The sequence below is a fragment of the Lygodium microphyllum genome, chromosome 16 (assembly GCF_053477565.2).
Source record: "Lygodium microphyllum isolate KBCC chromosome 16, Lygodium_microphyllum_v1.1.10, whole genome shotgun sequence".
Lineage (NCBI taxonomy): Eukaryota > Viridiplantae > Streptophyta > Polypodiopsida > Schizaeales > Lygodiaceae > Lygodium > Lygodium microphyllum.
Window position 1 is genome coordinate 43,355,838 of NC_141150.1, and position 24,030 is coordinate 43,379,867.

At 39.2% G+C, this 24,030-nt stretch overlaps 1 protein-coding gene across 1 annotated transcript; it reads left to right on the top strand.

Moving 5' to 3' along the window:
- Positions 1–8,579: 8,579 nt before the first annotated feature.
- On the top strand, positions 8,580–13,491 carry LOC148022753 (uncharacterized). The gene has a single exon (XM_087695669.1). It carries the CDS (start codon positions 9,406–9,408, stop codon positions 13,012–13,014), a length of 3,609 nt encoding a protein of 1,202 aa, XP_087551795.1. The 5' UTR covers positions 8,580–9,405; the 3' UTR covers positions 13,015–13,491.
- The last annotated feature ends 10,539 nt before the right edge of the window (positions 13,492–24,030 follow it).

Genomic DNA, 24,030 nt, shown 5'->3' on the forward strand with positions numbered 1-24,030 from the left:
GCTTGATAAGGGAAATAATGAAGAACTTAAAAAGGGATAGAAATAAAAGAAAAAAGGTCTTAAAAATGCTACTAAACTGGAAAATGGATAAAAATAATGAAGAACTTGAAAATGGATAAAATAAAAGAAAAAAACCTACAAAATGCTAATAAGCTTGGGGTAATTTTCTCGTCAACAAAAGCTAGGATAACTTATCATAGCATACTCTTATGGCAATGTGGCTAAATTGAATTAGATGAAAAATCCTAGAAGGAATAAAATAAAAATAAAAGGGAACTACAAAAGGAAATGAAACATATGAAAATGAAAAATGTAATATAGGAGGTTGGATGTAGCACTTAGTAGGACATACTTCGTTCATATGGTGTGTTTGTGAGAGTCAGCACTATTGTCGACTCAAACACTTGGTTGGTCCTCTTCCTTGGTAGGGTCACTAAATAACAAGGAGGCGTCTAGTGCAGTCGAGCTCCATTGTTCATTGTGCTTGCAATCTATTTGACCCACACATAGAAAAAATGCCAGTGTAGTGTGGCTGGTACTCGCTGTCTCAACTCATATCTAGAGGGGAGGCACCCCCCTTAAGGATGTTAAGGTGTGTATGTGTGTTTTTTTAAATAAAAAAAATCTAAAGAAAAAAGAAAGAATGTATAAAAATGAATGACCTAACGAAAGAGAAAATTAGGGTATGGAAACGAAAATATAGGACCTAAGCAAAACGATGGAATAAATTAAAAAAGAAAATTTTATTGCTTCTCTCAAACATACACACAAAAAAAAGGAAGAAATAAATAAGAGATGGGTGGTGCTAGGGGTTCTTGGCCTAGGAACAAGGTTTTCCTCCTCCCATTGGCACTCTAGTTGCAATGTGGGGGGAAGAAAGAGGAGGAGAAGCAAGAATGCCAAGATTTGTAGGTTCAAAGGAGGACGATTGGACAGCGGTGTGAATTCAATCAAACAACAGCGCTAAGTTAGAACCAGTGATTTCCAGCGGGGGGCGATGATAGCCCCACGACACTACAAGCCCAGGGGGACCACTGAGCGCGCTAATAGGGGGCGCGAGGGGTTCCCTTCCCCCTCTTAGGGGTGAGTGCAACCCAGCTCTAAGAACATATTTAACCCACTCTGTGAAGTCTTAAACCTTTCTTTCTTTTAAGTGTAACGCTTCCTTTTTTAAAGAGTGATGGAATGAATAAAACAGGAAAAAGAGGCCTGCTGGGCCCTGAAAAGCAGGTGTCCACATCAGCGTGCGTGCCACGTAAGCAGGGAAAGGATCTTTTATGTTATAAAGATAGATGGTAAAAGGCGGGATGCGGAAGGCCACGTGTCGGTGTCGCGGAGCGGTTGAATTTTCCACACACACACACACACACACACACCCCCCCCCCCCCCCCCAACAGGGAGGGTAACGGCCGCCGTCCCGTTCACCAACCACCCGATTTCCTATCGACGCTTTTTTCGTATTCGGCCGTCCACGTCAGCCCCCTCTCGTGATGACGTGACACGCCCATGACAATGAAGCTTGGTTTTACAACTTTAGGCCTTTTTAATTTATTTTTTATTTCGGAATAAAAAAACCTTAGGCTTCCCCACATCCAAAGGGGAAAAAAATAAAATCCAATCATATGCTCTTGTCTCCTCATCATCCCACACATTCAGCATCATCATCTGGTAGGGCATTTGCTATGTCAAGGTCTGCACGTGCGTATACACATGCACACACACACACACACACATACACATTGATCTTAGTCTCATCAAGGGCCAATAACATCAATCTGGATGTAGTCCCATTAACACCCCCCACATGTTCTCCACAAACATTTCTTGCCAGAGATACAAAACCATTTGACTCCAAACTTCGGGGGAATTTCTCGAGTCAAATCAGATGTGCATGCCATTTTTATAGCTAAAAATCTCGCAAATTTCGAGGCTTTAAACCCCCCTCTTCTTTAAATCTTGAAGGTTTTTTGTCATTTTTGCAATTCACCTCGACCTTTGTGAATACCATTTTCATAACTAAAATTTTGTAGAGTTCAGGTTTCAAACCTTGTTCTTTAAATGTTGAAGGTTGTTTTAACATTTATTTTGCATTAATACTTTTCATGAACATGTCCGGGAAAAAAAAAGCTCACCGAAACCAGTATTCCTAAATTGATAGAAAAAAGAAAGAGCCAAGATTTGGACTCTTTTTTTCTCTTTTCCAAATTTATGACTAAATGGATAAATTTCAATTGCTTGGCATTAAGACATGTAAATTTATGAACCTACAATTTCGAGATTTTATCCAAACAGAACAAAACATGGCAATCTTTTATTTTCATATCCTCAACACATTTTGCTTCATAAATTTCATAGCCAATCATTCACAAAAACAAGACATACTACATAACAAGCTACATCGAATATCCACATGATATGTTTATGTAAATCTTGGGCAGATCTCCTGAAAATTTTCCTTTTTTGAAATCCCACGAGGTTTATTTCTCAAATCCAATGCTTAAATCTTAAGGCCTCACCCTGAGGGCTTTCTTTGAATGAAGAGTATAGAAGGGTGTTGTCTTGATATTCTCATAAGCATTCATGTATCACTTGGAGATCAGTTTGTATCCTTCTTTTGATGGACAAAGTCTCTTCGAAAGTGTTACGACCTCCAAATTGTAGAAAAAAGGAACAAATTTGGATATTAGAATAATATACCTAGGCCTTTTGGAGAAAAGCTCTTAGTACCCAAATAGACTTATTGCATAATAGAGGGATAACATAACTAAATCCAAATGGTTGTAAAAGAATTAACAAACTAATCCAAACACATTTTCTATCTCCCAATTCTCATGGAAAAACATTCATTCCTAATGCTTAGAAAGGTTGGATTGATCCTTCCATTGTGTGTATGACATATGCCACCTTCAATGGTTTAGAGAGTTTGAGGCTTGTAGCATTTTCCAAGGGTGAGATTCTGGTTTGCATGGACAATGTGGGAAACTCAAAATCATGTATATATTTGAGACGTCTGTTTTGATATTTGGTATTAGTATGTGACTACTTTAGTTTGGAAGATATTGACCATGTATAGCACATTACATTTCCAAATGGCTTTTGACATTTGTTTAGGTCTAAGTCATTATGACCTAGGCTAGCATTGCATATTGAATATTAATATGGACACACACACATGTATGTATAAGTCATAAGAGAGCATCAATATTTATGTCTTGCATTAACATAGACTATTAAATTATTGCTTTGGCCCTTCCATGTAAGGCTACAATCAATTAGTATATTTTATTGATCATATTTAGACTACTTATCTTTCATCAATTTGGTAGAAATAGAAGTAGATTCCTTTACCTTGTAATGGTTATATTCAACCTACCTATATTTGGTCAATTTGGGTAAACACAAATTCCTTTATCATGTACACTCAATATTTTGGTAAAACAATCCTTGATAAGCGATCACTTGTTTTTGTAATGGAGAGAAGCTAGGGGTTACAACATTCTTAGCACTCACTACCAAAATTTAATACAAAAAGCAAATTCCTTGGTTGAAATTTTGAATTATATGCTAGATACTACATGTGTCTCTATGGATAATTATGCTCATATTACTAGATAATTGCATTAAGAGTTATTAGGTGCGTTGAGGTGACATTTCCTAGTTGTGCCTACTCCAAACTTGAAACAAGTCCATTATTTGATTGCTCCACTCAAGAGGATAGCATACTGAGATTTGAGAGCATTCATTCAAATGCAATCTTTGCTCATCCTGTATGTTCAATAGCCAAGAAGGGCATATAAAGAAGACATTAACTATGTTTAGGATGTCATGCCAATGATTATGCATTGTCATTTCCTCAAGCTGCAATTACCTCGTTGACTAGGTACATATCTTAAGCAAATATAGATTGGAAATGAGATTATTTTAGCCATTCCAACTAAGATTGAAGATCAAGCTAGAACAACACTACATGGATGGAAAATTATGCCATGACATATAGATCTTTCGAGATGAAGGAATATTGTTTTGCTAGTAAGATATGTAGATATATTATTTCACTTCCATTTGATAATAGTAATAATGTATGAGTTTCCATATCAACAAATGGCAAAACTCTCATCGATCTAGAAGAATAACACTACATGGATGGAAAATTATGCTGGAATGATATATAGAGCTTTCGAGATGACGGAATGTTACTTTGCTAGGAAGATATGTAGATCTATTATTTCACTTCTATTTGGTAATAGTAATCACATATGAGTTTCCATATCAATAAGGTGGAAGAACTCTTTAGAACTAACTATCCTTAAAGTAAAAAATACGAGTTTTGCCACAACTAGTGGTTTCTTCGCAAAGAAGACAAAGAGTTTAGCCTTAAATCGTATTATGTTTGTGACATTTTTGGATACAATGCCTCAATCTTGCTTTATCCACTAGCACACTCTCCATTCAATCTTTTCCATAGATGGTTACTTAGCTTTATGGACCATGTGGAGAGGTAGGAATTATTTGGTTTTTGGTGATGCTTCTTACGATTCCTATGTTTCACTAGTAGAATTCTTTAGGTGTGACCTATCCTTGAGGTCATCTCCAATTGTAACTCTGTGTTTCCAAAGGAAAATGCAGTGTTAGCAAAATGATTTGTAAATAGATCAAACATTTCTAGCTAAAGAATGCTTACGGTCTTGCTAAAATTTATAAGTAATTTAAAGTTTACCATGTTAGTTAGGTACTCAAATAACACCCTCTCTAACGTATTTACATATGGAATGCAGGTGGATGATGGAGTGGAGAATCTTTTGATGGTCAATTGAACGACTTAGTTTATTTACATATTGAAACTTGGAAACTAAGGTATCGATGTTTCTATTGGAGAGGTTCTCAATTCCTCAAAGCGTAGATGTCACATTGACAAAAGGACTTTACAAGTGGCAACTATGTCTTAGCTGGCCTCCTCATTCTTGCTAAGGAACCTCTTAATGCAAAAAGGTAACCAAAGAGGAATGAGACACACTACTAAGCACTAGTAAAGGATGGCTTATAGTGGTGGAGTTTGGTGTGGGGGATGTCTCAAAGGGGGCTCATGATAAGTGTCATGTAGATATGTGTTGAATGAATGAATGTAAAGAGAAGAAAAGAGAGCGATGGGATGGTACTAGTGGGGGGGGGGGGGGGGGGGGTGTGCACGAGTGCATGTACCAACGATCTCTCTCTCTCTCTCTCTCTCTCTCTCTCTCTCTCTCTCTCTCATGTGTGTGTATATGTAACGGCAGTACGAAGATGAGATGAGGTGAGCAATAGTGCCTTTCTCTTTTATCACATCCGTTTCTCTTTTTTGCCATGCTTTCTTCCCCCTCGCCCGGCTCTCTCTCTCTCTCTCTCAAAACAGCGCTACAATATTGTTTTATCGATCCGATTCTGATGATCCTTATAATCCTCTCTCTCTCTCTCTCTCTCTCTCTCTCTCTCCTAGTATGGTAGTAGTAGGGCTAGTGTCTCCTGTTGCAACCACCTCCACCCACGCTGGAGTCCTTTTCCCCTTTTGTACAACCCCCCACCCCCACCCCCACCCCCACCCCCGCCCCCCCACCACACACACACAATAGTATCATGGTAAATAATTTGCTTTTCTCAAAACAATGTTAACTCTCATAGAAACAAATACATACATGTATCACATCCATCCGTCCATCCTTCTACTTATCTTATGTATATGTTCATGCCCTCCTTTTGTCCACCATCTCTCTTAGAAAAAGAACACACCCACCTAGGATGGGTAATCTTGCAAGGCTTAGAAGTCCATGTGCTACTAAGAGTGTTCCATCTTTGTAGAAATGTGAATGAATATGTTTTAGCTGTAATATTTATATCATTGAAGGATGTGACAAGAGGGTCGAGAAAACTTTTAGTCTAGCCCCTTGAAAGGAGAGTGCTAGCCATCTTATACACCAGGCAACCTTTCTAAGTGGCTGAAAACAGCTAGCATCTCAAAGGCACATGTTCTAAATATGACTTCATATGATTGACTTCTAGTTCAGCCAACCTTGAGTCAAGGCAATAGTTTCTACATGTATAGGTGCTAGTCACAATGGGCTTAACACATAGGAGGTGATAGCTTTTCATCGTAGCAACATGACTTAAAGAATGGGTGTAAACCTTGAGGACATAGGCTTTGTAGTTCAATCTACATCTCTCTCTCTCTCTCTCTCATGTCAATATTATTTCAACACACATCAAGCTTCTCAAATTTGAGTTGATACTTTATACCTTGTTTGCATTTTATTAACAATTTACAAAAGTGAATTGGAATGCGTCCCATAAGCTAAGATTTTGAAAGCTAGGATGTGGTGGATGGTAAGCATTCTATCTATGTGAAACAAAATGCCCTTCACATAAGATGGCTAGGATGCATGCCACTCTAGAAAAATGACACCAACCTACTAAAACAACTTTTTATTATCTAGACAAGTCCCATAGGAGGAATGCTATCATTCCATTAGGGGAGGACCATTGAGGTGGAAACAATCTTTTATACTACTCACACATGACCCTCTTCTTCACACATATTTAAACACATCTTGCTTTGCAAATTGATGTCATTATTTTCTCCCAAATGACATCACATAAGAAATATGTACATCAAAAGAACCATACTTATGCTTTCAACCCATAGGAATTCAAGAAGATTGAAATGTTAAACATATAGTACCCTCTTCTATACAAGTAACTCTAAAGATTATGGATGTAGAACATATTATGCGTGGTAGGACAGAAAATAGATGATATCTATTAAGTCATATAAAGTACATGGATAAGAAACATAGAACTCAAATAACTCTTTATTGTAGATGCACACAACATTTCTAGAGGGAGCTCTAAACATAAACTCATTTAATAATATAAAACTAGCAACAAGAGAACTAATAACAAAATGAATGGTATTTCAAAGAAGTTATGGTAGTTCCAACAATGCAACAACTTTTTAATCGAGCATTGAAAATTCATTGATTTTGAATCATGTGAGTTATCAGGACAATGAATTATCTAATCGCCCTTGTCCCCCTTAAAAACCGACACACTCGGAGGGGGCCAAAAGCTTAGTCAAGGCTAGAAAACAATGTGTGGAAAGACCACCTCATCTAACATGTGCACTAGGCACTAGAAAGTGCTACTAATTGATTGGATCAACTGATGGTAGCAATACTCTTTGGAGGGATGTAACTAATTGAACCATTTGAACCTATGAGCCATTCTATTGCTTGCTCCAAAAACAAAGAAAGAGCATATGCAACTTTCTCCTTTTCTGTGTAATTAATTAATTTAACCAAACACACGATACCAACATGGTGACAATCCCTTTGTGAAAAGGGAGAGGGAGGCAAGACTTTAGGGAAAATGCACATACATCACTCTTTTCTTTTTTTTCACTTTATACCCATTTTCTCTCCTTTTACTCTAAGGATTAAAATGTGTTAAATAACACAAAATTGTAATTAAAAAGTTTTCTATCTTAAAATGTGTTCCATGGAGTTCACTCCATATGTACTTTTTCAACTCTCAAAGGGAAAAAAAGTTACAATAGCCACGAGTAGAAATATCAATGTTTTAGAGGAATGGACAATTTTCAGACAATGTGTAAATTTAGGTATCTATCGAATGTGAAAATTGTACTTTGTTGCTATTAAAGGGAAAAAATGAGAACTAAAGGTGTATAGGCAATATCTAACACTTGAGGTAAAGGGAAAAGTTTGAAACAAATATATGTAACACTATTTTTTGGAAAAGATCTAACACTTAAGATAAATGGAAAAGCTTGAAACAAATTTGTGTAACATTATTTGGTTTCCAATGTATAAAATGCACACTCTTTTTATGCACACTCCCCAGTACTCTCTCTGTCTAAAAATGATTTAAAAAAATAACCACAGGTAAAAGTCTTCATACATTTTTGGAAAATTAAAGATATAAGTGAAATGGAATTAACATGTACAAATAGTAAAGGTAAAACATGAGTAAAAGTTTGAAACATGGAGAAAAATGGCAAGCCAAAAACATAAGTATATTATTATTATTATTTGCCTCAAATGTACAAAATGCAATGTATTTGTCAAACAACAGTTTTGTAATATCAATTAGCAAAATTATTTACGACTGAAAAATGGAAAAACAAAGAGTGTAGTCTGTGGTGTTACAATATATTCTCTCAAAGGCAAATTTTTGCAAAATTTAATAATTGGAAAAATAAAAAAAACAAAAAGTGCAGTATAACAGGGTTTTCTCTAAATGAAAAAAAATTGCGAGCAATTATGACGAAAACATTTTTTGTGGCAAAAAATTATGAGTAAAAACAAATTCCCGAATAGATTGGCATATAATTATGAGTAAATACATTTTTTCCCAAAAGATAGTAAGATAAATTCAGAAATTGAAAAAGCAAAAGGGTAGTAGTGTTATGATGGAAAAAATGCTGGGAGAAATCCGAGAGTTAAAAAAAAACAGTGTTAGGAAGATGGAACAGCCACACATGGAGAGGCTCTCTCTCTCTCTCTCTCTCTCTCTCTCTCTCTCTCGATATCGATCGATAGAACGTCCCCTGCATACACTCGACTTTTTGGTCACACCCCACGCGCTGCCTGTACCCCCAACACACAGCCCCCATTCTCCATCACTACGTACCTCTCCCTCTCTCTCTCTCTCTCTCTCTCTCTCTCTCTCTCTCTCTGTATGTATGGATGCTTGCCCAGCAAATTAGCCTTGTACAAGCCCGTCAGCTCACCACACATCGCCAGCACTAAATAACTACTTACCCTGACGGCTACAATCCACTCTTCATGCACCAGCTGCAGCTGGATTTGATCCAATCATCTGCATACACACAGCTATGGTAACACTCTGCCATTCATACAGCGCTCTCTCTCTCTCTCTACAGATCTCCCTCTCATCACGACCTCTTTAACCTCACATCTTCATCTTTCTTCATCTAATTTTAACTTCAAACTGCTAGTGACAAAGAGATTACCTGTGCTTATAGCAACTTAATTCAAAGCCCCCCACCTTCATAGTAGCCCATTTTTGCCAGGATTATTAGTATAACTCACTATGGTGGATGCGCCCCAGCTGAAGACATCACTGATCAAGTCTCCATCAGGCAGCTTCTTCTGCTTAATAAGATTTTACTCTGCCCTCCCTTCCTTAATTTGTTCATGATCATGGTCTTTGCATCCACATTTTCTTCCTAGTTGAAGCCCTTGGCTAGCCCATTGCAGTTGCAAACATAACCTCTCATCAGGGCAGTGGATTCCTACCCAAAGACTGCCCTTCATGTACATGAATATTTAGCTCGCGAAGGGGTGCACACACAGAAGTACTAGGGTGTTGAAATCCTCATTACACTGATCAGGCAATATGCACACCAAGTGCATCACCAGTACCTCACGGAGCTGTTTCAACCTGGTGACCATCATACTAGTGGTTTTCTCGTACATACCGATCCAGATGACAGCCATCCGCATGGATTACAGGTACGATGGGTCGCCAATGCGCAAGCTTGAGTCACTTCAGTCAGACATGGGGGCACTGCTTCAGTTCAAAGCTCAAGTGAGAGATGACCCCAGTGGTCCATTGAGAGGATGGGATGCAAGCAGCACTAGTAATGGGGATCCATGCTCATGGTATGGGGTGACTTGCTCATCAGCCAGAAGAGTTACCAAATTGCAGCTGAAGAATGCAGGCCTTGAGGGTTCCTTCATTCTTTCCACACTCATGCAAATTGATATGCTCGAGCTCCTGGACCTATCCGGCAATGCCCTCCATGGTAACCTCACATCAGGTTTCAATGTGCCAAAGGGCAGCTGTGGCGCCATCCAAACCATCGATCTTTCCGGAAACAAGATCCAAGGCAGTATCCCCTCTGATCTCCTCTCCTGTGGCACCATCCAGCAACTTGACCTCTCTAATAACAGCATCAAAGGCAGCCTGCCCCAAACCCTCTTCCTCAACTGTGGCAGCCTGCAAGTGCTTGATCTCTCCCACAATGACATTACTGGCAACTTGCCCTATGGTATAGGGCAGTGTTCATCTCTTCAACAACTGGATCTCTCATCAAACTCTTTGATTGGTGGGCTTCCCTTCGACCTTCTCAGCAAATGTACTGCTGCAGCCTGCAACAAAGAAGAAGATGCCACCCCCAGCTTGCAGATTCTTGACCTCTCCTTCAACAACCTTTCTGGCCCGATATCAGACACGATTTTTAGCAAATGTGGTGGCCTGATATCGATCAACCTATCCAACAATGACTTTTCTGGAGAAATCCCCCAATCTTTGCAAAGCTGCAGTGCCCTCCAATATCTAAATTTCTCCAACAATAAGCTTGGGGGAAGCCTTCCTGAGGCCTTGGGGAGCCTCAGTGCTGTAAAAGCACTCGATATTTCAAAGAACAGCTTGGTTGGTTCAATCCCTGCTGAGCTAGGATCCACATGCTCTACTCTTCTTCAGTTGGATCTGTCTGGGAACAACATCTCTGGCACTCTTCCTCCATCTTTCAGCTCCTGTAATTCACTTAAGTACCTGAGTTTGGCTAAAAACAACCTTTCTGGGAGCTTTCCAGGTGATGTTTTGAGCCACATGAAGAGTTTAGACACATTATTGCTCCCTTTCAACAAATTCAGCGGACCATTTCCGGTCGAACTATCAGGTTGCCACAGTCTGAAGGTCCTGGACCTAGGCTCCAATTACCTGACTGGCAAGTTCCCAGCTGAATTCTGCTCTCCATCACTGTACTTGGAGAGGCTCTCTGTGCCCAACAATGGGCTATCTGGGGAGGTGCCCGCTGCAATTGCAAACTGCACACGATTGAGGATGCTGGACCTGAGTTTTAATCATCTGGAAGGACTTATTCCACCAGAGATTGGATTGCTGTCTAATCTAGACACACTCTTCATGTGGTATAATGGGCTGACAGGAGAGATCCCAAAAGAGCTCGGGAGATTATCCAATCTCAGGAGCCTTGTCCTGAACAACAATCTCTTGTCTGGTGAAATACCACTGGAGCTTTCCAACTGCACCACTCTTCAGTGGCTGTACCTCTCTGACAATCTGCTCACAGGAGCAATTCCAGCCTTCCTTGGTGGGATGCAGGAGCTCACCATACTGGAACTGGCAAACAATAGCTTCATAGGGAGTATTCCGAATGAGCTCGCGAAAGCGAGCAAGTTCCTCTGGGTGGATCTGAACAGTAACTTTCTGAGTGGTGCAATACCTCCGGGGCTGGGGCGACATCTGAATGGCCCGGCAGGACCTCTTAGCGGGACCGTGTATACGTTTGTGCGGAATATCGGTGATGGCTGCAGGGGTTTGGGAGCATTGTTAGAGTACTCAGGCATCACACAAGATGCACTCAACTCCACCCCCTTCAAGACTCTGTGTGCAACAAGGATATACATGGATGAGAGCTTGAATCAGGATTCAGATTACAGCAGCATACATTATCTGGACCTTTCATACAATAGGCTAGAAGGCAATATACCAGAGGACCTAGGTTACCTTGGTGCATTACTAATGCTGAGCTTGGCACATAACCAGCTGGTTGGAACCATACCAACCTCATTCGGCAATCTCAGAAGCTTGGGTGTGCTGGATCTTTCATACAACAAGCTGGAAGGGAGCCTCTCCCCTCTTGCCAACTGCAGTTTCCTTGTCCAAGTCAATGTGTCTTACAACAATTTTTCAGGGCAGATCCCTCTTACAGGACAGCTCAGCACTAGTCCTGCATCAAGTTTTGGTAACAATCCCAATCTATGTGGTGAACCCTTGACACAGCCCTGTGGCTCACTATCCTCCAACACATCACATACCTGCAGCATAGGTGACGGCACGTGTAAGGGACATAACCGGCTGGCGGTCTTGCCATGGGAGAACAGCATTGTGCTAGGGATACTCATATCTGTGGCTTTTATGTGCATGTTGATTGTGTGGGGGATCATGATGAGGGCTAAAGGCAAGCACAAGGACTCAGACATGCTGGAGACCCTGCAGCTGGCTTCCTGCCATGGCAATAGCAGCTGGAATCTAGGAGCAGAGAAGGAACCCCTCAGCATAAATGTGGCTACCTTCGAGCGGCCTCTGAGGAAGCTGACTTTTGCTCAATTGATAGAAGCCACTAATGGATTCAGCCAGGAAAGTCTTGTTGGGATAGGGGGCTTCGGGGAAGTCTACAAGGCAGAGCTGAAAGATGGGACAGTTGTGGCTATCAAGAAGCTATTGCAGTTTAGTTATCAAGGGGACAGGGAATTCACAGCTGAAATGGAGACCTTAGGTAAGATCAAGCACAGACACCTGGTACCTTTGCTGGGCTACTGCAAAGTAGGAGAGGAGAGGCTGCTGGTGTATGAGTATATGCATGGAGGCAGTCTAGATGACATGCTGCATGGAGATGGGGGCCAGAAAGAGAAGCTTACATGGGACTTGAGGAAGCAAATAGCCAAGGGAGCAGCCAAGGGCCTGTCCTTCTTGCACCATAACTGCATTCCTCACATAATCCACAGGGATATGAAATCCAGCAATGTGCTGCTGGATAAAAACCTGGAAGCACGTGTATCAGATTTCGGGATGGCGCGACTGATCAGTGCTTTGGACACTCACTTGAGTGTGAGCACACTGGCAGGCACACCAGGGTATGTGCCACCAGAGTATTACCAGAGCTTCAGGTGCACTACAAAGGGGGACATTTACTCCTTTGGGGTCATCCTGCTGGAGCTTCTGACTGGCAAGAGACCCACTGACAAGGAAGAGTTTGAGGACAGCAATTTGGTGGGGTGGGTGAGGCAACATGTGAATGAGAAGAGGAGCTTGGAGGTGCTTGATCCTAAGCTGAGGAAGGCTGGGAATGATGAGAACGAGATGATGCAGTACCTCAAGATTGCTTGCAACTGTGTGGAGGAGCTGCCATCTAGAAGGCCCACAATGCTAGAAGTGGTCTCCATGTTCAAGGAATTGCAGGTCAATGAAGATCACTAGGCCAAATTGGTTCATACCTCAGAACAACAAGGAATTGCAGGTAAATGAAGATCACAAGTCCATGTTCAATGAATTGCAGGTAAACGAAGATTACTAGGGCCAAAATTGGTTCATACCTTAGAACAAACAAAGCTCCCAATGTGTAACATAGTACCAGACTTTCATTCAATTTGCCCCCAAATGATGCTATAATCTGCAGAATCAAAGCACAGGTAGTACAGATTCAGCTGCTTATTATAAACCCTGTTCCAAGCTCAAAGTTCCTTCTGTGTATTGCAAGTTCCAATTTGGAGGATCCCCTTTATTTCATTTGAAGGATTATAACACCACTGCCAGTTATGGGTATCTGTCCAACTTGTACATAGATTTGTGAAGCAGGTGCTTAAGATTAAAAGCACATGGTTCCTGTCCGAGTGGCTTTCGTGATTTCTCCGACCCTTTCAATGAAACTCTTTAAAAGTCTTATCTTTTAAATTACAACACCTTACTGCCACTCTAAGATTAAAACCCAAGTGTCTGTTTACCTCTGAGAGTGCAGATTAAAGAAGTGGTAAATGAGAATATGGTTCCCCTTTAGAGAGTATACAATATTGTTTGGATTAGCGGTGGAATTGAGATCAGCCTGGTGCTATAATTAGAAGGGCTCCTCTTTAGAGACCACACAATGTGTGGTTTAGGTGAAATTGAGATCAGATCGGTGATATAATTAGAAGGGTTGGAGGGATGAGGACCAGACAAAATTTCCATATCAAGGATTTGCATTAGTAGAAGTGTAAATCTAATCTGAGAGTACAGTATCACAATGGCATGAAATTTGACCATTTTGTTTAGAAACCTCAAGATAATCATATAATTCAAACACATGGACTTGAATATATATTTTTCTGTGAATTACACACAAAGCACAAGGTTTTAACAAGAGGGACGCAATTAGTTGAAATAAGAATCACATAATTTAAGCACATGGAATTAAATATCTGTTTTAGTTTGCATTTCTATTGTTTTAGGCGAAACACAAGGTTAGCATTTGGGACCACATGCTTGCGAAGATTGCCCACTAGATTGTTTCATCTACTCGATGATTTGCTAGTTGAGGAGGACATGTAACTTGCATGTTGAACTTCATTGCCATGCCCGAGTATATGATCCCCATAACTACCTCCTTGATATTTTGGCAAAGTGAAATACAACATTTTTTATATCTAGATCTTCATAGATCAGTATTTTTTTTCTTATGAAGACATTCATGAAGCCACATACTAAGGATTTTTATGAAGTGTTTTTTTCTTATGCAAGCCATTCATCGTATTCACAAAGCCACATACTAAGGATAGCACATTTCTTGGACTCCTACAAATTAGCCATCTTTTTCAAGCAAACTAATGAAGTACTGAGAGGTAAGCAGTTAGATTTAACTTTGAATCAGGTAAACTATATAATATTTAAGATTTAAGCCATTCCAAAGACTAAATAACAATGAACCAACGGCAGGATGGTGAAAGTTAATACATATGCTTTGTAACATAGCCTATGCCTCTACTGGGATAGTTCCATTTTGATATTTGAAATACTTAGTAGCATATGCACCCTCCAAAAATCCTTCATTATCTACTTTTACCACTTGAACCATGCTTGATGCCCTATCATCATCCAAAGGGGAATAGTGTTAGCGAGTAATTTGATTACCAAACAAAATTTTGATTTTTGGGCCAAGTGGATTTTGTTGCTTATGCGACTAGATATCTTCGACTTTTATTCCTCTGCTTTGTGAGCTTGTTACTCATCGGCTTTCCATACCAAAGCTTCCGTCATGTATCACTATGTGCTCTTCACATGGAAACTCTTGATCATGAAGGAATTCACCAGCCATGATGACAAGATTTCTTTGATGCAAAGGAGTAGGATACTATTCTGCAACTAGAGGGATAATACCTTTGTCTTTGTATTCTCTCTAGAGGTCAACTAGTTGTAGCCTCCCTTTTACGATTGGTGTTGGGATTTTTCGCTCAAATGCGATATTGGTGGAAATTGTTACAGATTTAAGAGTCTCAGAACCATGACGATTATGGTATCTCTCACCTAGCTGTAACACTCTTTCTCTATCTGATCTTAGCACTCATCAACTTGCAAAGAGGATAAATGCAAGATGTAGAGGCCTTTTACTTACCTATTGTGTTGTAGTCTTACAATTGTTGGTTTGTGAGTAGCTCCATGATTCAAGTGCGATGCCTCTTGATCCACTACTCCAAAGCTCTCCATCGATCCATGTACTCCAAGCTATCTCAAAAGAAGAGACGAAGAAGGAGATAATAAATTGAGCAATGGAGAAGAGCTTCTCTAATGATTTGTCATTCTCTCTCTCACACACACATACTCGTTCCCTCACTCTCTCAAGGTGCTTAATAGATAAGGTAGTGGCAAAAAGGAGAACTCTCGATTTGGCGTAGATAGGAACAACCTCTCTATTTAATGGGCACCAATCCTTATACTCCATACATGAATTTAGAGACTCAATTTTAGACTATGCTTCAGACTATAATTATTACAAATTGCATGGGAATGGGGCACTCTTGGTTTCATAAATGCATACAATATCTTACTAAAAAATAGATGCAAGTATTTCCATTTGATGAAATTCATGTAATTGTATCCACAATATTTATCCTTCAAATTCTTGTGCTCCCATTATTCTTTTTCTTAGCTCCAAAATGGAATTAACACTACCTTCCTCCTAGATGAGTACGAGTCCCATGGTATGCAACAATATGCACCTTCATGCAAGGGACGACTATAAAGAGATGGTCATCCTAGAGAATGGTTGTCTTTCCTTATGGTGTGATTGGTACGCAAATTGGATGCTGTATGCGTATGTAGCGAGTGCCGGAAGGTCCCCAAGAACAAAGAACTCTACTTTTTGCTCAAAAACCAAGAGAGAAAATTTGCATGACATGAAGTAAGAAGACTCATTGGGTACAATCTCTCCCCATGCCTTGTGTGAGCGTTCCACAAAGCATGTATTTAATATATTATTCATCTCCAAGCTCAAAAATAGCCCAAATTTATAATTAGCACGCTTTAGCTTTTGTGTTTGCTTTTGTCCAAATAAAGAATAAAGCGGTTGGGCGCCCAAAGAGTCGAGCTGTGCCCAAATACAATGTCCAATAATAAATATTTAAATTGTGCGCCCATGCGCATACAAAATAATAAATATATGTCAAGTGCTTTAATAAATAAGTGCATCAAAATAAATATTGGTGCCACGCCTAAGATGCACGCCTATCAAAAATGATAATTTTTTTCTAAATAACTTGAATACACGCTATCGCCCAGTGCTTCCTAGCGCCACCTGCTCTACACATAACTGAAGCATTCACAATTGTTAGAAAATAGTAAAATTAAACCGAAAAAAGTGAATACCTAGCAGTCTTCAGCTACAAAATAAATAAATTGGTTAGAACTCAATTATAACCTTAATTTATTACGAGTGCGCACTCTAAACTCATAAACATCCATTAATTTAAATATGTATTTTGTGGAATCACCTGTTATGGAATCATCCACTTGCACATTAAATTAATGAGACGCCCGAAAAGGACAGGTGTCCCCATTGACTTTTCGCACAAGGACTCCACCTTGTGTATGAGCCCCGACAATAAATATAATTTTACGGAATCCACTGCAAAATCTCACGGAATCCACCGTGGAATATGGCTCTTGCCATCATACCCCCGGGGTGGGATAGCAATTGTCCTCAATTGCTATTAGCTCAATGTGGAGCAAGCACTGAGGGGTAAGCACTTAGGTCACGAGTGTGCATCCATTGGGCCTCTTCAACAGGATTATTTTTAAATTTTACCAAATATCTGGAGTATCTACTGCTAGTTTTAGTGGTCATAAAGTCCGTATCGAGAATAGTCTCAGGTTCAAGGATTTCAGTTTCTTCTTTTAACAAAGGAGGATTTTCATTAATAGGATGGACAGGTAATTCGCCTTTGAAAGGTCGTAACAAACTAAAATGAAAAGTGTTGTGGATTTTCTAGTGTTGGGGTAGTTCTAGTTTAAAGGCATTATCATTGATTTTGTGAATGATTTTGAAAGGTTCATAAAATCTAGGAACTAACTTTACAATAGGGTGTTTCTCAACACTTTGTAGTCTTCACTTTTCAATTCGTAACCAGACATAATCATCAACTGTAAAATTCATAGCTTTTCTTTTCTTGTTTTCTTGTTTAGTATATGATTGCTGGGCTTTTGCAATCATATCTTTAACTTCATCGAAAATAGTAGCATGCCCAAACAGGCTGAAAACCCTTCCATAGTAGTGTGAAAGTGGTTTTTTTTGAAGTGGACATTTTATAAATGAAATGAAATGAAACTCTAAATGAAGAAAACATGCAAAAACATGTCATGATGTAGGAAGTGACATTTTTTGATTGACGCTCCATTTTTTGGGGATGTATGTGCCTCTTGGATACTCAATCATGTAGAGAGAGAAGGGAAGATCCTTGATCCATACAGAGAGGGCAAGATTTTGATGGTAACCACGTGCAATATGATGAAGGGAATGAAATTTTGATTTTAAGTCTTTCTCTCTCCTCCCTTTCTCTCTTGCATAGAGGCAATTCATGTGCAAGAAATCAAGAAGAAGAGGAGCTGAAGGATGCTTGTTCGGCTATGATCGGATTGCTTCAAGATGAAGAGGAGGCTGAGGGAAGAGGTTCAGCACTGAAGAATCATTGCTGGTCGGTCCGTGGGCTGCCTAGAATAATTATTGAAAAACCCGCAACACGCGGTATGCTTCAATTTTATGAAGAAATTTGATTGTTTTTGTTGTTTCATGGTCCAAATGTTGTTCATATGCGATGAATTTTTATTTGAGCCTTGTTTGCATCATGTTTAAGGGTTGTAGCTACAAAAATGCAGAACCCATAATGATTTAGAGCCGTTATTAATTCTTTAAAACCTGCAAAATGTCATTTTTAATGGAAATGAGTGGTTTTTTCGATTTTGAGTTGGGAAAAAGAAGTGAAAATGGGATAAGATGAAAGGAAATGTTAAGTTTCAGTCAAAATAATAAGACAATATAAATAAATAAGAAAATACCTATTTTTATTGAATAATAAATAGGAAAAATAGCAAAAATGAAGAAAATTGGGATTTTCGCGCTAAAAAAATATGGAAAAATAAGATTTATGTGCATGAATGTTTGGCAAGGTTAAAGCATGAGGTCAAGCCTTATTTTGGCCTTGTCCTTTGTGTTATAGTCCGTGTTTATTGCTTTTTACATACAAAAATGATACAAAACAACCATTTACACCTATACAACGCAGCAACACCTAAACGGTGGGGGGGGATGAAGTTTGTGTGACGATCTAATTGCTAAAAAGATACAAATTCTGATTTTCCTCTTTGTGCATAGAATTTAGGGATCGTTTCATAATTAAATATAGTAGTCTAGTAGTACAGAAGTTCCGGTGCTAGTCCCTAAAGTAGCGCATCACGCAACACTTAGTGAAAATTCATGAAAGGGCTGTTTTCCGCACCTCACATGGCTAGTTTTTTAATCATAAAATGGTTGTGCACAATTGTCATACACCTTTCATCAAGCATGCCACGTGGTATTTCCTAGAATGCATTGCAATTGATTGATAAACTTTGACCAATGCTGAGAGGAAAGGAAACCTAAGTTAAAGGTTAGACGGGTGTTTCCATTGGGGAAAGTTTTGTGAGGAAAATCAAAATCTCCTGGAACGTTATATTATGAAAGAGTAGAGTTTGTACGAATGTTATATGTGTTAGCGACGCATCTTGGGGCCAATCCCCAAGGTGTAGGAGAGTCGCAGTGGAGCCGTGGCAATTAGCCGAGAGGTGCTTCCCTATGTGTGTATTGTGAGGCATTATGCCTATATGTTATGGGATCTCCCTCTGAGGAGAAGGGAAGGTGAACGTTGGACTATATATTGGATACAAACGCAAAATCGTCGTAAGCATTTAGTGCAAAGTGAGTTTTAGACGCTCCTGACCCACGAGGCCATGTGGTGGGGTTGTCTGTCATATGCATGAGGTCCGGCTAGTGCCATAGCCAGTGCCAGCCCATTTTAGTTCCCATCAAGTCTTTTCTTTACCATGCACAAAACATTTCATCGTTAATAAAGAATGGGGATTTGGTATACCTGGTATAGTATATGAAGTAGTACTGTTATGGACATTGTCTTCTCTGAAATCTGGCATTTCTTCATGGTCTTCATCTTTTGTTGCTCCCAAATAGTTGATGTGAAGAGTTAGCTTTTGGATTGACAATTCGCCGCTAGATGTTCAGGTTGATGGCATTTGTAAAATAGACTATGGATTTGGCCCTAAACACATTATTGGTAATAGTGGGAAGTTTAGGAATGTTGAGATTTGACTGAAGAGATGGTTTAGGATTTGGATTTGTGTTTGATGGTAAAGCAGGGGGTCGTGTCCAAGATTTACGGAATGAAGATGGAAGGAAACGATTTTGATTGAATCTTCGAAAATTAGAATTGAATTGTTTTGAACCGAAGTTACCATTGTTTGAAAATTATTGTGGTCGCTTTTCTCATCCTCGAATCTTATCTTCAGCATCATGAGCCAATGAAATTGCATCTTTGAGAATCGTTGGCTTAAACATGTTCACTTCCGCATGGAAGTGACCAAGTAACCCAGACATAAACTTGCGCTTATGAGTTGCCTCAGGTACATCTTCGAGTATTAGTAGTTGCAATAAAGCATTCCAAAATCGCTTGGTATATTGGAAAATAGACTTGCGATCTCTTTGTTGAAGAAGATCCGACTGTTTGATTGCTTTTTCGTGGAATTGGGGTGGAAGAAAATTTTGCAAATTTTTTTTTTTTGGAAAGTCTCCCAAGTAGTAGGACAATCAATGCTTTTGCGGACAACAGTCTACCATAGGGATGTTCTGTCCACTAAATGATTAGTGACACACTTAATTTTGTCTTTTTCAGCATACTGTTCTTCATGAAAATAATCATTAAACTGGTTGATAAAAGCAAGTACAATCTTTCCATTGCGTGACCCATTGAAAGTACGGAATTTGAAATTTCTTTTACTTATCTTTGTTTCTTTTCGAATAGATTGCGCTTTAAGTGTCGCATCAATCGTACGTCGTATAATATCTTCATATTGCAGTCCATCTTGATCGGTAGTAGATAGTTGCAGACTGGCCAATTGAGCTTGCAAAGTTTGATGTGCTCTTCGTTCCTCTTGAAGTTGCATCATAATTAGGTCTAGTTTTTGCTCCATTGTTGGTTCTGGTAAATCACCTTTGGCCATAAAATCTTCCATATTTTGATCGGTCATCCTGCAAAATTTCAAACAACCTCACACACTCGAAATCCTATTAGTGGGATGAGCATAGCTCAAGTTCGGGATTACAAGGCTTGCTTTAAAAAAAAATAAAAAGTGGCTTTTGATGATCTTTCTTCTTCACGGTTATGGGAATTAATGTCGGCCTTCTTCCAAAAGGATATGTTGTCTGTGTAGACTGCATATAGCAATCTGTGTGATGGAACCTAACTCTGTCAGAGTGCAGGTGCGAATAGGGGCTTGCAGAGAGGCTGAAACGAGTCTGATAGTGACTCGAAGAAGAGCTGAGTATGAACTACCTCTATGTTGGAGATGAAAGATTAAATCTTTAAGCCTTAGTAAGCCTTAAAGAGTTTAATCTTTAAGTTTTACAGATTTTTAATAGTCATTTTTTTCTCTCTAAGACGTCAAGATAAGTTGGATGATGCCATCGAATGGTAGTACATCTTGTCGCCATGCCGTTGCCAATTGTTTTTTTTAAAAGCTTAAGTTAAGCTTAAGATCTTTTAAGCCTTTAAGCTTATCCTTCATAATATTCAAACTTTCTGATTCTCTAAAAAAAAACAACTTCCAAAGAGACTTCCCTGTTGGTCCTTTGCTTCCTGAGAGTGGTCCCTCGTGATCTGACTGTGTAGCAGAGGGTTCTTCACCACCAGGAACGTGTTGGTATTGATGGATTGCCGGGAGACTGACCATAGAGCTCGGCTGTTCCAAGAGCTTTGCCTTCGCGCGAGATGGTAAGCGATTGGAAGCACTCAATCTTAGCTTTGCTTTGATACCACTGGTGCGTAAATCGGATGCTGTATGCATACGTAGCGAGTGCCGGAAGGTCCCCAAGAACAAAGAATTCTACTTTTTGCTTAAAAACCAAGAGAGAAAATTTGCACAACATAAAGCAAGAAGACTCATTGGGTACAATCTCTCCCCATGCCTTGTGTGAGCGCTCCACAAAGCATGTATTTAATATATTATTCATCTCCAAGCTAAAAATAAGACCAAATTTACAATTAGCACGCTTTAGCTTTTGTGTTTACTTTTTTCCAAATAAAGAATAAAGTGCTTGGGTGCCCAAAGAGTCGGGTTGTGCCCAAATACAATGTCTAATAACAAATATTTAAATCGTGCGTCCATGTGCATACAAAATAATAAATATATGTCAAACGTTTTAATAAATAAGCGCATCAAAATAAATATTGGTGCCATGCCTAAGATGCGCGCCAATCAAAAATGATAATTTTCTTCTAAATAACTTGAATACATGCTATTACCCAGTGCTTCCCAGTGCCACCTGCTCTATACATCAACTGAAGCATTCACAATTGTTAGAAAATAATAAAATTAAATAAAAAAAAGTGAATACCTAGCAGTCTTCAGCTACAAAATAAATAAATTGGTTAAAACTCAATTCTGACCTTGATTTATTACGAGTGCGCACTCTAAACTCATAAACATCCATTAATTTAAATATGTATTTTGTGGAATCACCCACTATGGAATCACCCACTTGCACATTAAATTAAAGAGACACTCAAAAAGGGCAAGCGTCCCCATCGACTTTCGCACAAGGAATCCACCTTCTGTATGAGCCCCGTCAATAAATATAATTTTACGAAATCCACTGCAAAACCTCACGAAATCCACCATGGAGTATGCCTCTTGGCATTAATGATAGGGTTATCACTACACCTTTGGTGAAAGTAACTTGAGGAGGTAGATGATGGTTCAATGGATATAGGGTCATTAGAGAAGATAGATGGCTATTGATGTTGTTGGGTGCTTCTTTCGTCTTTACCAAACCTACAATTAGTGTACATTCCATGGGGGTGTATCTCCCACCTTACTATGTAGTGCAAGTGCTCATGAAGTGCAACTAGAAGATGGATGGATCGACCTGGGGTGTTGTCCCATACATGGGGATCTAGTTGGTATAAGGTTTTATTGTGTGTTGTGAGTCCCAGGGTGACACACCACAGGCTCAATATGTGCTATCCTTGATGTGCCTTGATTTGTGTTGTGGGGGGAAAAGGGCTAGAGCTTTAGAAGTAGAGTTGGGTGACCAACACCACTGTATGAGCCTAGATTAAGGTCACCTAGATGTAGTGATTGTGGGGTATGCCTATCTAATTTGGAGCTTCTACTCTCTTTTAATTTTTACAAATTTCTTTCTTTTTGAATTTTTTGATTATAGTCTTCAAGGAATGACTGCAAGGTACTTGTAATACATCCTTTACTGAGCATATAGTCTTTCACAGCTTCTACTAGCTAGATGGAGGACTTTGGATAGGATAGAATGGATGGTTCCAATGGTCATTATGATCCGCACATGGCCAGTGACTTATCACTTATTATATTTAGTTTATTACACCCACCTACAGCTGGCATAGTTATAATACTAGTCAATTAGTATGGTAGGTTATGTACTGTTTGACTTAGTAGGCCACTTTTCTTTATGTTGTATCTTATCTATATTTTGTATACATTGTTTTGTGTGCGAAAGAGGGAAAAAAAATAGCAAGAAAATGTTTTGGCCTCCATCTCTCTTCTTATGTTCTTGAGTGAGCTTCCTCTTATGTGTATGGTGTGTGTTTGGCACAACATCTCAAGCAAGTCCCCCCACCATGCGATTCTTGACATGACATCAGAGCCGCACCACGGAGAGAGGTTGATTTTGGATGCTGATGAGAAGGAGAAGAAGAAAGGATTTGAGAAAGCAAGCAATGGGTAAGAAGCTCTTCAAAATTTTCACTCTTTCTTTTAGATAGTACATATAGAGGCACCAAAAGCATGGCAGAGCAAAAATCTCAAATTGCTATGAGATTTACTTTTTGTGATAGAGTACTATATATGCAATTTTGGACATTTGAGGCTATTTTGAGTCTCATTTTGGACCCGCAAGGTTACGAACAACAGTTTCAGGCATCGTGCAATTTTGGATGTGTCGATCGAAAGTGGGTACACAGGTTATAGATTTCAAATTTGTAAGTTCTAAGGTGTTTGCTAGGATGCAAACATAAGTTTTACTTGCAAACATATGATAGATTATATGTATTATTGAACATTCAATGAAAAAGGCTTCTTGATGTTTTGCTGTGCACTTGTTGTGAAAGGTTGTAGAAGACTTGCTTGTTGTTTTGTATCATTTTTGTGATGATGGTAGAGAAAAGTGGAAACCCCATCATTGTTGAGAAGTTGGACAAGAGCAACTACCATCATGGAAGTTTACTGTGACAAACTTCCTTATTGAAAAATGCATTTACAAGTTTGTTTCAAGTGAAGAAAAGTAGCCATAGGTGAGTAACCTTGGGACTACAGATGAATTAAAGGCATGGAAAAATGAAATGCAAAAGACAATAATGTGATATTTTGGCTATTTGGAGTCATTGTGATAATACTATGTTGGGACATATAAGAAATGCAAAAACTTCACATGCATCTTGGATAATTTTTGAGAACATGTTTTTAGTAAATGTAAAGGCACGGAAGATTTAACTCAAGTAAGAGTTGAATAGTTTGAAGAAAGGAAAAATGTTGATCAATGAGTATGTTTTGAAGATAAGGAGCATTGCAGATACTTTGGCGGCAATTGATGTAATGCCTAATGATGATGATTTGGTTTCATCTACTTTGGGTGCCTTAATAGCAAGAAGACATAGAAATCATTTGTCACTT